Genomic DNA, 13928 nt, shown 5'->3' with positions numbered 1-13928 from the left:
GCTCGAGGCGCGCGGCCTGCAGTTGCTGCAGCGCGTTAAAGCATTATATGGTGTTGCCGTATGCAACACCATATCATTTCCCTAACATCATGAAATCTGGGTACACTTGCATTCATACGCTGGAGAGCAGATTTCAGTTGTCTTGCGACCACACATTGCATAGCTCGAACCGGAATACGAGCGTGCCGACCTAGGGCGTACTGCGATGTTCTTGGACCAAAAGCGACTCACCAGCCATCAGCTCTTCTAAAAGCTTCTTTGTCATGGTAACACGATGCGCCTTGCCGTCCATAACGATATCAACGGTTACCGCTGACATTTCAGAAGAAAAACTTTGCTCGGGCTGTGGCTGCAAAAGCGCGAAGAAAGCAGACGACGGTATTGGCAATGCGAACGCCACCTACGCACGCAAGGCGGCGCTCGGAACGGCACCAGCGCGATGCAGTTTGTATTCGATGTTGCACCGGCTTGGGGCTCCACTACCGCGGGTCCTTGAGCACCGCAGTGGTTTTGGGGCAATTCTGGTGCGAGTTTATCGAAGATGCCATCAGTTTTGAACACCAAGGCGTTCTTGCCTTGTATACATAAGGTTGGTAATTTTTACGTTCTGTTAGTTTTTCTTTCATTACGCCTGATATGATCAAGGAAGCTGCATCGCAGTATGCATCACCATCAACTTCGAGTTCGGAATTGCCAGGATCTGCGTACGCGTTAGTTAGCTCTCTTTTGCAAGCTGGTGCTTCACAAAGTTTTATAGTTGTTACGTATCTACGGCCGAACTCTAGGGGTGGTTCGATGCACTTCAGATTACAATTTGCGATTCGTGAAAATTGTGCCGTGCTGTTGTGGGTGCTTACTGAGCCCAATGACTGCTCCAAGCGCGACTGGTTTCGGTTTCTTCTTTTAAGCTTCGGCTGTGCAAAACTACATAAACGTCCAGGCACAGTAGCAGATCGGTTTGCCGCAGTGAAACCTTTTCGACTGAGCCCTCTACATCTGCTACTGCAACTGCTGCTGCGACTCATTCTTCTGCGGGCAAGTCGTAACACGAAGGTTGCAGCTGCGAGTTCTGATGTGACCGTTTTGCTGACACAGACACCAGAGTGACTTGCGGGGAGTGTGTGTTCACATTTGCCCTTAGTTGCCGAGTCGCCGCGACGCTATGCTGCCGGCGAAACGCAGGGCCGAGACGCCAGGCCGAGACGCTCTGCGCTTAGTGCTACAAAGCCGAGACGCAGCACCCGAAGAGACGGGCAGTCCACCGAGGGAGCTGGGATCGGAAGACGTTTATTGGTTGTTGTTGCGACTGCGAGAAGGATGAAAGGGAAAGTGCACGGGCCTGCCGGCTGGTGGTGGTGAAAACTTTTAATTGATGAATAGAGTTTGGGAGCCACAGAGTGGCCCCGCTACATGGTAGGCGTCCCTAGTCCGGGAGACCGCATGACGAGGCCCCGTCTCTCGCCCGTTTCACCAGAGCCCTTTGGGACTCAAGCGAGGAGCAGTTGAGGAGGGCAGTCTCCCATGCCTGTCTGGAAGGGGTAGGGGAAGGGGGGGTGGTGGGGATTTTGAGTACATGGCCACACCATGTGGAAGATATCACAGGTCTCTCCACAGTGCGGGCATCGCTCATCCGTGTTAGGATCTTAATGTTTTATGATTGCAGGACAGAGTAAAGTACCTGTCTGCAGGCGCCTTAAAGTTCGCTCCTCCGTCTTATTCAGCCTCTTTGCAGGGGCTGGGAAAAGGCGGTGGTTGTCGCTATAATGCGTTATTATTTTCCTGAATCGAAGCAGTTGCTGATTAGTCTCCGAGCCAGAAGAGCTGGGATGAGGAGCCCGGTGAATAAGCGCTCGGGCAGCCGCGTCAGCGACCTCATTACCTCATAAGCCCTGGTGGCCAGGAGCCCTAATGATTCTTTTCGGTGTTGGATCAGTGGCAGTCAGTCTTAGAATGCAAGCAGCTAAGGGGGAGATCTCCCCTGCCAAGTAATGATCACATACTTTTCGGGAGTCCATGATGATGATTCTCGAATTGGCGTGGGCGGCAGCAAGCACTATCGCTACTTCCTCGGCTCGCATTGAATTCGGGGCTTCGAAAGAAGAGTCCATCAACGTGCATTTCCTGGTGAACGACAGCGGCCGTGTAAAATCCCGTGGGCGATGGCCCTGCTACGTCTACATAATATGCACCGGGTCGGGAGCCGTGTTGTCTCTCAAGAGCCCGAGCCCGCGCTTGTCGTCTGTTTTCGTGCATGTCGGTGTCCATGTTACGGGGGAGCGGGGAGACCCAAAGCATATGGCGCCACAGTACTGGGATACGCTCCGCCTCCTCTGGAGTGCAGTCGTGTTGGATGTGTAAGCGGTTTAATAGGCGGCGCCCAGGGGCCGTCTGCATGAGCCGCATGTATTGGTTCACGCACGAGGTGGGCCTCCCGCAGCTCCTGGTAGGAGTTTAGCACGCCCATTGCCTTGAGTTTGGCATTAGAGGTAGCCTGCCACATGCAGATAGAGGATAGGTTAAAGGTAAGAGAAAAGAGTGATAGAAGAGTTGCGTGTCGCAACAACCGCGTCTGCCGAAGCGAAGACGCTGGCTGAAACTGCAGATGCCCCCCTTGCGTTTATTGATGACCAGCCAGAGCTTTTAAACAGTAGCCAGGGGAAGGGGGGGGAGAGCGAGAGAGGGGTTGCACACGCTGACACGCGTGCGGAGCCGACGCTTGGTGATCTGGATAACAGTACAGCATTAGTCACATAGCGAATTGATCTGTCGCGAGGTTGTTCCATCATATAAGGCTAGCCTTGCTGCGAAGGGTATAAGTTATGTCGGCAAATTCCTCGTTGGCGTTGCCTAGTTCTCGCACCTCCGGACCCCTTCCCTGACCTGACAGTAAAAAAACTGCCATTTTACATCAGTATATACCCGCAGAATGGTGTGATGGGCCCAAGTGTGTCAGCATATGTTCAAGGATACACGTACAGCCAACACTACGGCCGCAGGTGGAATTTGCCGGTTCAGCAAATCCTCTCGCACAGCGTACAGTTGGCATCAAGCTTGACGTGGACGATCGCAACGGCTACCGTCGAATCTTGAGGTGCAGTTTGAAGCGTGTAGCCTGCTTGTTGGTGTCTGCGTGCCTCTGGAGCCGCAATCACGGGCAAACTGCACTCTTTTGATACCTTGCGAGTGTCGCTGAGGAGGCTTCCTCTTTTGTGATTCAGCCGCCGTGTTTCGCCCCTCACCTGCTCTGTAATGTCGGCTGTATGTGTACCCTTGAACATATGCTGTCACACTTGGGCTCCTCACACCATTCCACGGGTGTATACTAATGTATAACGGCGATTTTTCGACTGTCAGGTCGTAGTAAGGGTCCGGAGCTGCGAGGCGAATTAAGCAATGCCAACGAGGAATTTACCAGTTATGTCTAGGCCATAGGGGCCTATAAGCAATGATCAGTGCAGATCAGACAGGCAAAAAATTGTTTATAATGTGCTCTTGTTACTTGTGGGAGCCTGTGGACACGACTGTAACGACGATACCTGTAGCGTGCATTAGATGCCGGAAAGTCTCATGGACAACCACTTCCTCCGTCGTATCACATAGGCTTTCTTTGTGGTAAAAAAAAACCGCCCCTCACAGTTGTGGCTTTGAACATTTATGTTGTGTGATTTTATGCCTTAATACCCGGTGCCCAAGAAGATGGAAATACCCTTGGTGCCCTTCCATTGCTTTCAGTAATCACCTACAAATGCATAACTGTCGACCATATAATATGCTGAACGGTGCTGTTATGGTTGTTGTGCATTTGTGCACTGTAGTTCATTTGTGTGTTTTCATTGCACAGGCATCAGTGGAGTCCGAGCACCCAGGGGCAGAACATTTCAGGACAGCTGCTGTCAACCTGCAGAGACCCATAGCTTAATGCTCGTATCCTGTAAATTCATTCATTCGTAAATGACCTGTCCTGTTACTATGCACTGAAGGTCTCCTCAGTATGGCTGCACTTTGCGTGCAGATTTACAAAAAGAGCTGTGCCAATGTAGCACCTGTTGTTGCAGTGCAAGTGTTGCGTGGCACTAGCCCTTTCGTGCAGCGGCAGCACATTAAGTGCAGAAATGTTTGTTTGCTACATAGAGGTCCGCTGCGCCAGCCGTGTGTTGGTGTTTGTCTGTGGTTCTATTTATGTGCTGTGCATTTGTTCAAGGTCAGACATTTATTGCCAGTGGCCATGAAACTTGTTAATTCTGACTGTGGTGAAGAATTTGAGTTCTCCCTTCCTGTTGTGTTGTGCAGAGTGGCCCGGGTTGGCCGTTACTGAGTCAGTGGGTGCTTTGAAAAGGTAATAACGTAATGCTTGGACTTTCCATTCAAGAGGCTAGCTGTTCAGTCTGTCATGTGAGACCTTTGACAGTTTGTTAGCATGGTTCAGGATGTCACCATTGTACCTGAAAAGAGTCTTCGGTCGTCCACTAGTAGCAGGTGATGAGATTTGCGTGATAAAGTTGAGCTTCACTTTATTTAAACTCCTCTACTCACGTTCACTGTCGGCGGACGTTGGCGGTGGAATGACCGTCGGAAGCTGATAGATAGGCATAGGCTGACTGGGGACTTCAACGATAGTCGCTACTGTAAGCAGAGGTATAGCTGATGCTGCCACATGCTGAATGCAGATGTGGAGGTCACCTAGGCGAAAAGAAATGTCACAGCGAGTCATTTGCAAGCACCGTGATCACCCATGAGTTAAAGAAGTATAGAATCCTAACATTGGTGGCATGTTTTCTTGTCTACAATGATGCGGCAGACACTGCTAAGCATGAACCATTATGTGGTACTCACCTACCACCGCTAAATAATTTATAATCATATTTTTCTGTCATGCATTTTCAATTTCGGTTTCAAAGACCGAACGATGGCTGTGATGTCAAAGAGTGGTTTTATGTCGCGTGGGGCATAGAAAAGCGTTTATGTAATTGCTGCTTCTTCATTTTAATTCACTACAGTGCTGAAGCCAGCCTTCCTCAAAAGCCGGTATGACAATGAATGTGGAAGTGGCGATTATATTCCAGTTGTTTCGTGCCTCTCGTGACCTATAACCACACTTTGACGACACAGTCCTCATTCGGTTGTTGAAACCGAAACAGCACGAGAAAGAAATTAGATTATAAATTATTTAGCGGTCATAGGAGAACACCAGGCAGTAATCCTATATAATAATGCCTAACGCATCATCATAAACAAGAAAGTGTGCACCCAAAAGTTAGGTGCCTATGCTCCTTTAAAGGAAACAGCACCCGCCTTCTGTCTCTCATACAAAGGCACCCTGTCTTGCTGCCTGTGGTGACCATCGTCCTGTGACATGCGCAATGCTGATGTGACAACACTGTTTACTAAAACAAGCGTGGAGCTGTCTGTTACTGGTCTGCGGGAGAGCTTGCCAAGGACCCTGCACTACTTGCACAAGATGAGAATTTGTGATGAGGCTAGTGCAGGAGTGCAGCACAACGTCAGATTCAGTGCCGAAGTGCAAATGGCACTAGGTACACTGGCAGTTAGTGCGAATGTGCTGCACTACCTGAACTGCTGCAAACTGTGCAGCCAAATCAAAGAGATGTTAAAACACCTCCCTGTCTTCTCTTGTGCAGTGCCAGATCATATGCGCTTCATTGAACGATGAGAATTGGCAGAAATATTGTGTGGAAAACTTACACTCAGAACATTGGTAAATTGGTTTTTGAGGAAAGGAAATGGCGCAGTATCTGTCTCACATATCTCGGCGTACACCTGAACCGCGCCGTAAGGAAAGGGAGGAAGGTAGGAGTGAAAGAAGATAGAGAGAAAGAGGTGCCCTAGTGGAGGTCTCCGGAATAATTTCGACCACCTGGGGATCTTCAACGTGCACTGACATCGCACAGCACACGGGCGCCTATTGCGTTTTGCCTCCATCGAAACGCGGCCGCTGCGGTCGGGTTCGAGCCCGGGTACACCGGCTCGATAGACGGGCACCTTACCACTGAGCCACCGCGCCGGGTACTCAGAACATTACAATGACTTTTTGGGGAGCAGTGGCAGTTCTACTTCTTATTTCTCTCTCTCCTAAGTTCTGTGCTTAAGGGGGGGATGCATGTTTTGGAGGAGACATTTTTAAATTTTTTTGGCTCTGAGTGATGGAATTTGGCACATTTAGTAGGAAGTGCACTAAATGACTAAATACAGATTTTCTATTCTATATCTTCAGTAGTTGTGACACTATATATTTTTATGTGCTTCATTGCTCTACCAAACTTGCAGAAAGCTTGGCGTGACAACAAAACACGTTACGAGCGTAGAGTAGCTCTGAGCTTTTAGCAAAAGAAATGGCTGATGCTATGACATTCTCCAAATATATTTATCAACCTGAGTTTTTTCTACACATTTAAGAAATGTCCATGCTTGCCTACTGCACACATTGCCGTCTTGTCAAAGTAATGACAAAGTGAAAAAATAAAAAAATAATTTGGAAATATACTAACGTCGCAGTGCAAAGAATTTTTCAAGGGACACAATACAACAAACCATATGAAAATCCATGAAGCAGCGTCATGCCATGCTTTCTGCGAACAGGACAGTTGGTTCCTGAAAAATGTTTTTTAGAAAACTGGTATTTTCAGGGAGTCCCAGCCAATTTTTTGTGCCCTACAGTCACTAAACGCCCTTTTCCAAAGTTGCTTGTAGGTTATTCGCAGGGAAAATCTTCCAGAATATAATTAGTGAGACCTTATGTGTACGAAATGTGCTGTTTCTGAAATTCTTTTTTTTTTTTCTGAAATTTTTTTGACTTCAAAGTCATGTCTCCCCTTAAAGATAAGCATGAGTAGCCATTGTGTGCTTTCTGCAAGTTGTCCATGGTCTTGCTGCTTGCACTGCAGTTCCTCCAGAGTTAAAGATCCCTTGTTGCACCTGCTAAGTTTCTTGTTGCCACGACATCATCTTGTAATGATTGTGTCTATTTCAAACTGTAGTTGTGTCAATTTTTCCCAGCAGCAATTCTGTGAACATTTTCTTCACATGTGCCAGGTAATGGTGAATGCAGCAACACTGTAGACATATGTGAGAAAGGGCTTTAAAGAAGAAAGAAAAATAAAAGTGCCCTGCCCACACGGCCAGGACAGAAGGAGCTCAGTTAAGGGCAGTGTGTTTTGTTACAGATCGGCGCTTATTACGACTCGTGTTTGAGAAGAGCTGCCTTGGCCTCGGCGGTCTTGTGAGGGACTCATTGTGACGCCAGTGTTGGTGCGAACTCATTGATTGTAGAATGCATACCTTTTAACTTGGTCACAATGTCCATAAAATTATTTCAGTAGTTGCGAGTTCCCTGACAAGTAAGGTATTTGGGTAATATTCCTACACTGAAGCAGGAAAGCGCTTTAGTTTGCACAGGTGAGCTTTGTACATTGTATAAGCTGTCGGAGGTGACCCAGTGTTTGCCCTCTAGTCTTTGATATAATCTCGACACCTTGTTTGCCCATGTTGAGCTAAGATGTGCTAGAGACATCTGCCAGAGGTGTCTACTGTGTGACCCTGAGCCATGGAGGCCCTGTGTGCCAGGCAGTTGCCACTCCTGTGAATGTGCTGCCATCTGCGTTCAAGTCATGGAGGTAGACCTGATAGCCAGCATCCTTCCGCGTGGGTGTGGAAAAGTTCAGAAGTTCATTTTATTCCTTTTGCGCCATTTTTAGCTTCCAGAATTGGTCATTTGGAATAAGGAACAAGCGGTGCTTAATAATCAAACATTACTGTCACAGTCGTGGTAGAATGGCCTAAAGCCACCGTTGGAAGCCTCTCTGCTGGAGCATGGAGAGCGAGTTCGGTGACTTGAGGGAGAGTGAGAGACTGGCAGCGAAGGGTGCAGTGTCCGTGTTAATGGACCGAAGCAGTGCCTGCTCGATGGTCTCTCTTTACACAGACAACGTAATCTATCTAACATGCTGTAGAAAATTAATGCCAAAGTGTATACACTGTATGAATCTCATTGATTGCCCGTAAATTTTTTTCTTGTCTCTGTGGTCTAATGTACGCACTTCAAGGATTCTAATGGACAGAATATTGGGAACATCAAAATGCCCGCTGCAGAGCAACTGCAGCAGCACAAGTTGCCCGCAGCTTCGTCTCCTTCCGATATCCTCTACTAGCCGAGGCACTTCCATGCACGCCGTGTCTCTCATCATAGTGACCTAAATGTCGCTGAAATCGCTCTCAGTCAGGATCGCATGTTACCTACTGCATGGTGGCACGATTCAATGACGTGTGCATGCAGTGCACTTCGTTTTTCGACCTGCGAGCTCGCAGTGACCGCACTGCAGCGGTACTTGATGGCCATTAGTGCATTTATTTTATGCCAAACATAACATATCCGCTCACGGACTTTTGACTCATACTGGCTGTCGATTCTGTTAGGAAAGAGCGAATCAACTGATGTGGCAAGTGCAAGATTCTGCCATTCGTCGCAATGTTTCGTGATGAGCTTAGATGAACAAGAAATTAATACTTATTGAACATCCAGGGGATTCAAATAGTAAAAGTCCGGTGCGGATTGAATAGCAAATTCTGTTCGCAAGCTATTAGAAGTGTAGAACATTCGTGCACCTCTACTGTACTACTGACTCGATAAATGTATGCGAGAAGGGAGAGAGGAAATTCCCATGCAGAGGTCATGTATTTTTATTTTTTCTTGTTTTTCAGGTTTGAAGCCATACTTTCTTACATTTTCGACAAGTGGCACGTCAGCACTGCATCAATCTGTGGATTACCCATTACCGAGTCATCGTTAATGTCCTAGTCTCTCTCCAGCACATCTTGCCATGAAGTGCTTCCGCACCCACAATCGTGATTCATGCAGGTTAAGAGGGTATTGCAACGATTGTTACCATTTTGTATTGCATTCACATAAATGCTTTGTTAACCTGCCCTTTATTTACGCTGATCAACGTTGCATATTTGCATTGTTTGTGCACGGGGAAATTTACTGTGCCACCGTTTTGTGCTGGGAATATTCAAACTGTATCTGAACGCATTGCTGAGGCTTGTCGTGGATGGTTTCATGTTGTACTTAGCATTTGTGGCCAGGAAACGAAAGGGTATTTTGTGGTCGCAAAACAAGTATATTTTTGTGAATACAATAAAGGTGCACCAGTGCCACTCGTAGCAGCAGGTTACCTTGCTGCGTGGTGAAGCATGATTACAGTTTCTGTGCCCTGTGCTTGTTCTAGAATTCATTATCCACATAATATATTTGAGAAATTTAACTCATCTTAATTTGTAAATTTTGCTCATTAGTAGTTGCCATAATGCCAATGTATAATAAATACGCAATTCTTGCATGTTCTGTTCTGGGTGCCTGTGAAGTTTGTGCATTTGAAGTGATCATAATGTCCACGTGCATGGCACGCATATTCTGGTGTATTTCTCCCCATATTACCTGGCAGCAGTTCAAATCGTGGTGCCCAAATGGTGGCTCAGTGGTTATGGTGCAAGGCTGCTGGCTTGAAAGACACTGGTTCAATCCCAGCTGTGCCAGTCACATTTCGATGGAGGCGAAATGCAAGAGATCTGTGTACTGCGCACATTAGAGAAACCCTGATGGTCGAAATTATTTGGAGCCTTCCACTGTGGCAATAACCTGAGTCTCTTCGGGAAGTTTTGTTTTAGAATCATGTGCCAAGGCAGACTTGCATGCACAGCCTGAAGCATATATATTACAATCATCAGCTTAACATTCTGCTTCCTGAAGAAAATTTCAGCTTGCTCGTGGTTGTGAAAGTAACCTATATTGTGCCTCCTTTGTTCATCTCCCAACTTCTCCTGTGTTGTATTGTTGTGACCCACAGTGTGATTGGAAAGACTGGATATTTCATAAAACTGCGTTTTAGTTACATGATTTGGTTTTAATACATGAGATTAGAAAAAATAATCGGGCCTTGTCAAGCACACTGATGCGTACTTCATGGTAGGTTTTTTTGTAGCTCTCATATATTAGGTGGAACATTGCCTTTACATATAACAGCCTTGAATGTAGAAGTCTTAAGAGTGTGGGTGTGCGAATATTCAAAATTTTCTAATAGCGCTTCGTATAACCATCTCTTTGATTTGCTGAATGAATTGAATCCGCTGTTGCGTTTTTGAATAGTTTTCAAACAACTGCCACATAGTTTGAACAGGGCACATCGTAGTTCTTTTCGACAACTGTTTCAGAAACAGGGCTCACTCCTACGTCACACAGCTTGCTTCCCAGATTGGTATATGCAGGATTCAGCACTGCAGCACGGTCCGTTAGTGTGGAAGTGGTCATAATGCTCACTTATGTGGCCTCCAAGATTGAGTGGCGCGAGACAGTCGGCCAGGTGTACCAAACCCTGCTTTCGTATCCGATATCGGAGGCCATTGTCTAAACTTGTCCTCCTCAGCCAAGATTTGGCACTAGGTAGTTTGCTGTCGCCATCAGTTGGAGAATGAAAACTTTTTATGCGTATAATATGACAGTCGCAGATTTGACATAGTGACATCATGAAGTGTGAGCTCTTGTGGAGTTCACTGGCAGCTACAACTTTAATTCTATAAAATATGGTTCCACCACTGGAGCTTCGCTGCTTCCCTTGAACAATCATTTGGTACAAATATTCACACACCTTGTGAATAATCCCATAAGTATTCTAACGAATCGATTCATATTCGAATCAGCAGTGGAGATACTCTATTCATATTTGATTAGATTTCAGAAAAGTGCTGTTTGCTCCACCCTTTTTGAGAGCATGGAATGGCTTCCGATTTCTCATATATGCTTATGGTTTATGGGTTGTTAACGTCCCAAAGCACCGCAGGCTATGAGGGACGCCGTAGTGAAGGGGTCCGGAAATTTCGACCACATGGGGTTCTTTAACATCACTGCCATTGCACAGTGGATGGGCTTCTAGAATTTCGCCTCCATCGAAATTCGGCCGCTGTGGCTGGGATCGAACCCACGTCTTTCGGGACAGCAGCCGAGTGCCAGAAACTCTGAGCCACCGTGGCGGCTTTGTTATCTGGCATGCAAACTGTATCTTGCTGGATGTTTTTTTACGACTCTTCCATTTCTATTAGATAGCTGGTGACAAGGTGCATATGTGAGAGAGGGAATTGTGTGTGCTGTAGTGTGAGCATTTCTACCTGAATGGTACTGACAGTGCTTTCAACCTTTCTATCTTCTACTAGGAGCTTCAAATGTTTTTTTGCAGTGGTTGGCCATTTGTGACTTGTCGTGCTGATGTGAAGTGTATGCCAGCTTCAAAACACAGAACCTTTTCTTTCAAGGCCTAGTTGTCTTAATGTTTGACCAACTGAAGTGCACATCAAGTCCTTAACTAGAGCGTCTTCATACCTTTCGTGATCTCTTTGAATGATGGGCGACCTTTCATGTCTGCATTTTTACATATCCTTGAAATGTTTACTTTTTTGCATTGCGCAGACTTGACCACCACTTCTGAACGGCCCAGCTGTCCACCTAAACAAGAATTGTCAATGGTAGAGATGCCGTTCATGTTCATTCACACCGGAGAGCGTCCCTTTCTCTGTAGCCACTGCAGCAAGGGCTTCCTCAAGAAGGATAACTTGGTGCGGCACCTTCGCGTCCACACGGGCGAAAGACCGTACAGCTGCCACCTATGTCCCACGGCCTTCACCAGGAAAGACTTGCTGACAGACCACCTTCGCATTCACTCCGGCGAGAAGCCATACCAGTGCGACCACTGTAGCAAGAGCTTCCTCAAGAAGGATAACCTGACTAGGCACCTTCGCACCCACACGGGTGAGAAGCCATACCAGTGTGACCGCTGCAGCAAGAGCTTCCTCAGGAAGGTTGACCTGAAGAGGCACCTTCGCAACCACTCGGGCGAGAAGCCATAGCAGTGCGACCACTGCAGCCAGGGCTTCCTCAAGAAAGATGACCTGACAAGGCACCTTCGCATCCACAAGGGAGAAAGACCGTACAGCTGCAACCTGTGTCCCATGGCCTTTACACAGCCGGCACACCTCGATAGCCATGTGCAGTCCCACAAGAGTGCAGAACTATCATAATATGCATACTGACACTGATACAAAGGTTGTAGGCATCTGAGCATTCGGCTCTTGTCACATGACAGCACAAATGCATGCTGCTGACCAAGCATTGCCAAAGTGATGAAGCTTACTTGGCTTTGTGAAACTGAACGAAACAGCTTTGTTTTTTTAAGCTTGAAACTCGTGAAAGTAGGTGATGGCAGAGAGGAATTTGGGGGAAGGGTAACGGTGATAAGTTCTGTTTTTCAGAAATTGTTACTTTATAAAGTGCTCCTTGATTTCAATGCGTGTTCAAACAGATCGCCATCTTCTGCAATGCAGCTCTGGTGTCTTATTAGAACACTTTCTATGGCGTTCTTGATCATCGTCTCTGTACTTATTTTCAGACTTATTTTTTTTTTCTAAGTTGTCTCATGTGATTGGTATCAGGTAGACTTGATCCTTGACGAACTACCAAAGTAAGAGATCCAGGCGGTATACTATGTAGTGATCTGAATTGTGAAGGAGTTGATCTTCTTGTATTTTTATTCAGCAATGACCCTCTTCAATTTTTGTATCCTGGGAGCTTCGTGCTAGTAACTGCCGCACACCGTGTCTAAAGTCGTGATTCTGGCCACTCATTTGCTCTTTGAAAAGAAAGGAGTCCCTGGCTCAAAACCCTTGAAAGTTCCTTTTTTAAAGCGCTTCACAATGGAAGTGCATGGGTCAGCTCTGTCATTCAAATTGCTCACGGCCTCCGAGTGCTCCATCAGTTATGAATTATTAGACTGAAACGTTTTTCCTTCAAATGTAAATGTACTTCGATTTGGGGCAGTATTACACAGCTGAATGGTCTTTGAGCTTGGGCTGTTAAACCCGGCATTTCGCATGCTGGCAAGGGTGTTCTGTAAGACCGCCTTCAACATTTATGAGCTCACGGGCATACTGCCCAGTAAGTTAGACAAATCACTGCATTTTATTGAAAACATTCTGGCTTTCAAACACAGGACTGCTCATTGTATACGGTGTGCCTTGTGGACAAAGTTGCCTTGTGGTTCAAGTCGCGGCAACCAGGGATACTAGCGAGGGAGCTGACCAGAGTGAAGACATGGGCTTGAAGTGTAGCCAATGTGGCGGGCACTTTTTAATGACGATCAAGCTGGTGACGCATCTCACCATCCACACCGGTGAACGTCCGTACCTCTGCAAGTACTGCAGCAGGAGCTTTTCACGAAAGAACCACCTGGTAGGGCACATTGGCACCCACACGGGTGAGAAGCCGTTCCATTGCTAGCCGTGACCTTTGCAAAGCGATCAACCCTCAAGAAGCATGTGCGGGCCCAGAGGGGTTAAAAGCCATTCCAGTGTGACTTGTGCCTGATGACTTTTGGGGTCAAGCACGTTTTGTTGCGGCACAAATTGAAGATACACGAAAGGAAAACAGCAGTGCCGTGAAGTAAGGCTTTCTTGGCCGAAAAGCATTGCTAGCCGAGTTCCTGTTAATTGCGTGCAAACTAAAGCTAAATGCTGCCAAATAGCGTGTGTGAGTGGTTGCTTTTGCCACGTCTCTATCAGCTATTCAGGCCAATAAATGGTTGAACCGTTTATCCATAATGTGCATTCCCAGTACACTTATCTTTGTTGCATGGTTTATGAAGTTGTGAAATAGTACCAGTGCAGATTCCTGCGTTGTGTAACAGCACAGGAACATCTTCAGCATTGTTCTTTCTATTTTTATGCAATACAGCGGCGTTAATAGGGGATACGAGAAGGACATGCGAATTCCAGCCTCGAGGTGATACAGCAGGCTTTTCTTGGCAGGGTTTAAGAAGGCAGTGTTTAAGAAATAAAAGTATTCAAAAAGAACACTGTGCTGGTTTCTGAAT

General features: G+C 46.7%; 2 protein-coding genes across 2 annotated transcripts in view; one reads left to right on the top strand and one right to left on the bottom strand.

The window, feature by feature from the left end:
- The first annotated feature begins 3345 nt into the window (after positions 1–3345).
- LOC149346699 (uncharacterized) lies at positions 3346–13889 on the top strand. Its single transcript, XM_089586625.1, has 2 exons — positions 3346–8881; positions 11474–13889. The coding sequence occupies exon 2, from the start codon at positions 11527–11529 to the stop codon at positions 11908–11910; it is 384 nt and encodes a 127-aa protein (XP_089442751.1). The 5' UTR covers positions 3346–8881; positions 11474–11526; the 3' UTR covers positions 11911–13889.
- Positions 4036–13928, bottom strand: part of LOC149346695 (uncharacterized) — a 36157-nt gene continuing 26264 nt past the window's right edge. Inside the window, exon 2 of the mRNA XM_089586628.1 lies at positions 4036–4680. Within this exon, the coding sequence (XP_089442754.1) occupies positions 4677–4680 (4 nt within the window). The 3' untranslated portion in view covers positions 4036–4676. The remainder of the gene's footprint in view (positions 4681–13928) is intronic.

This window comes from Amblyomma mixtum, chromosome 4 (genome assembly GCF_055824585.1).
Source record: "Amblyomma mixtum isolate Tamu chromosome 4, ASM5582458v1, whole genome shotgun sequence".
In the NCBI taxonomy this organism is placed as follows: domain Eukaryota; kingdom Metazoa; phylum Arthropoda; class Arachnida; order Ixodida; family Ixodidae; genus Amblyomma; species Amblyomma mixtum.
This window is presented reverse-complemented; position numbering and strand designations above follow the sequence as displayed.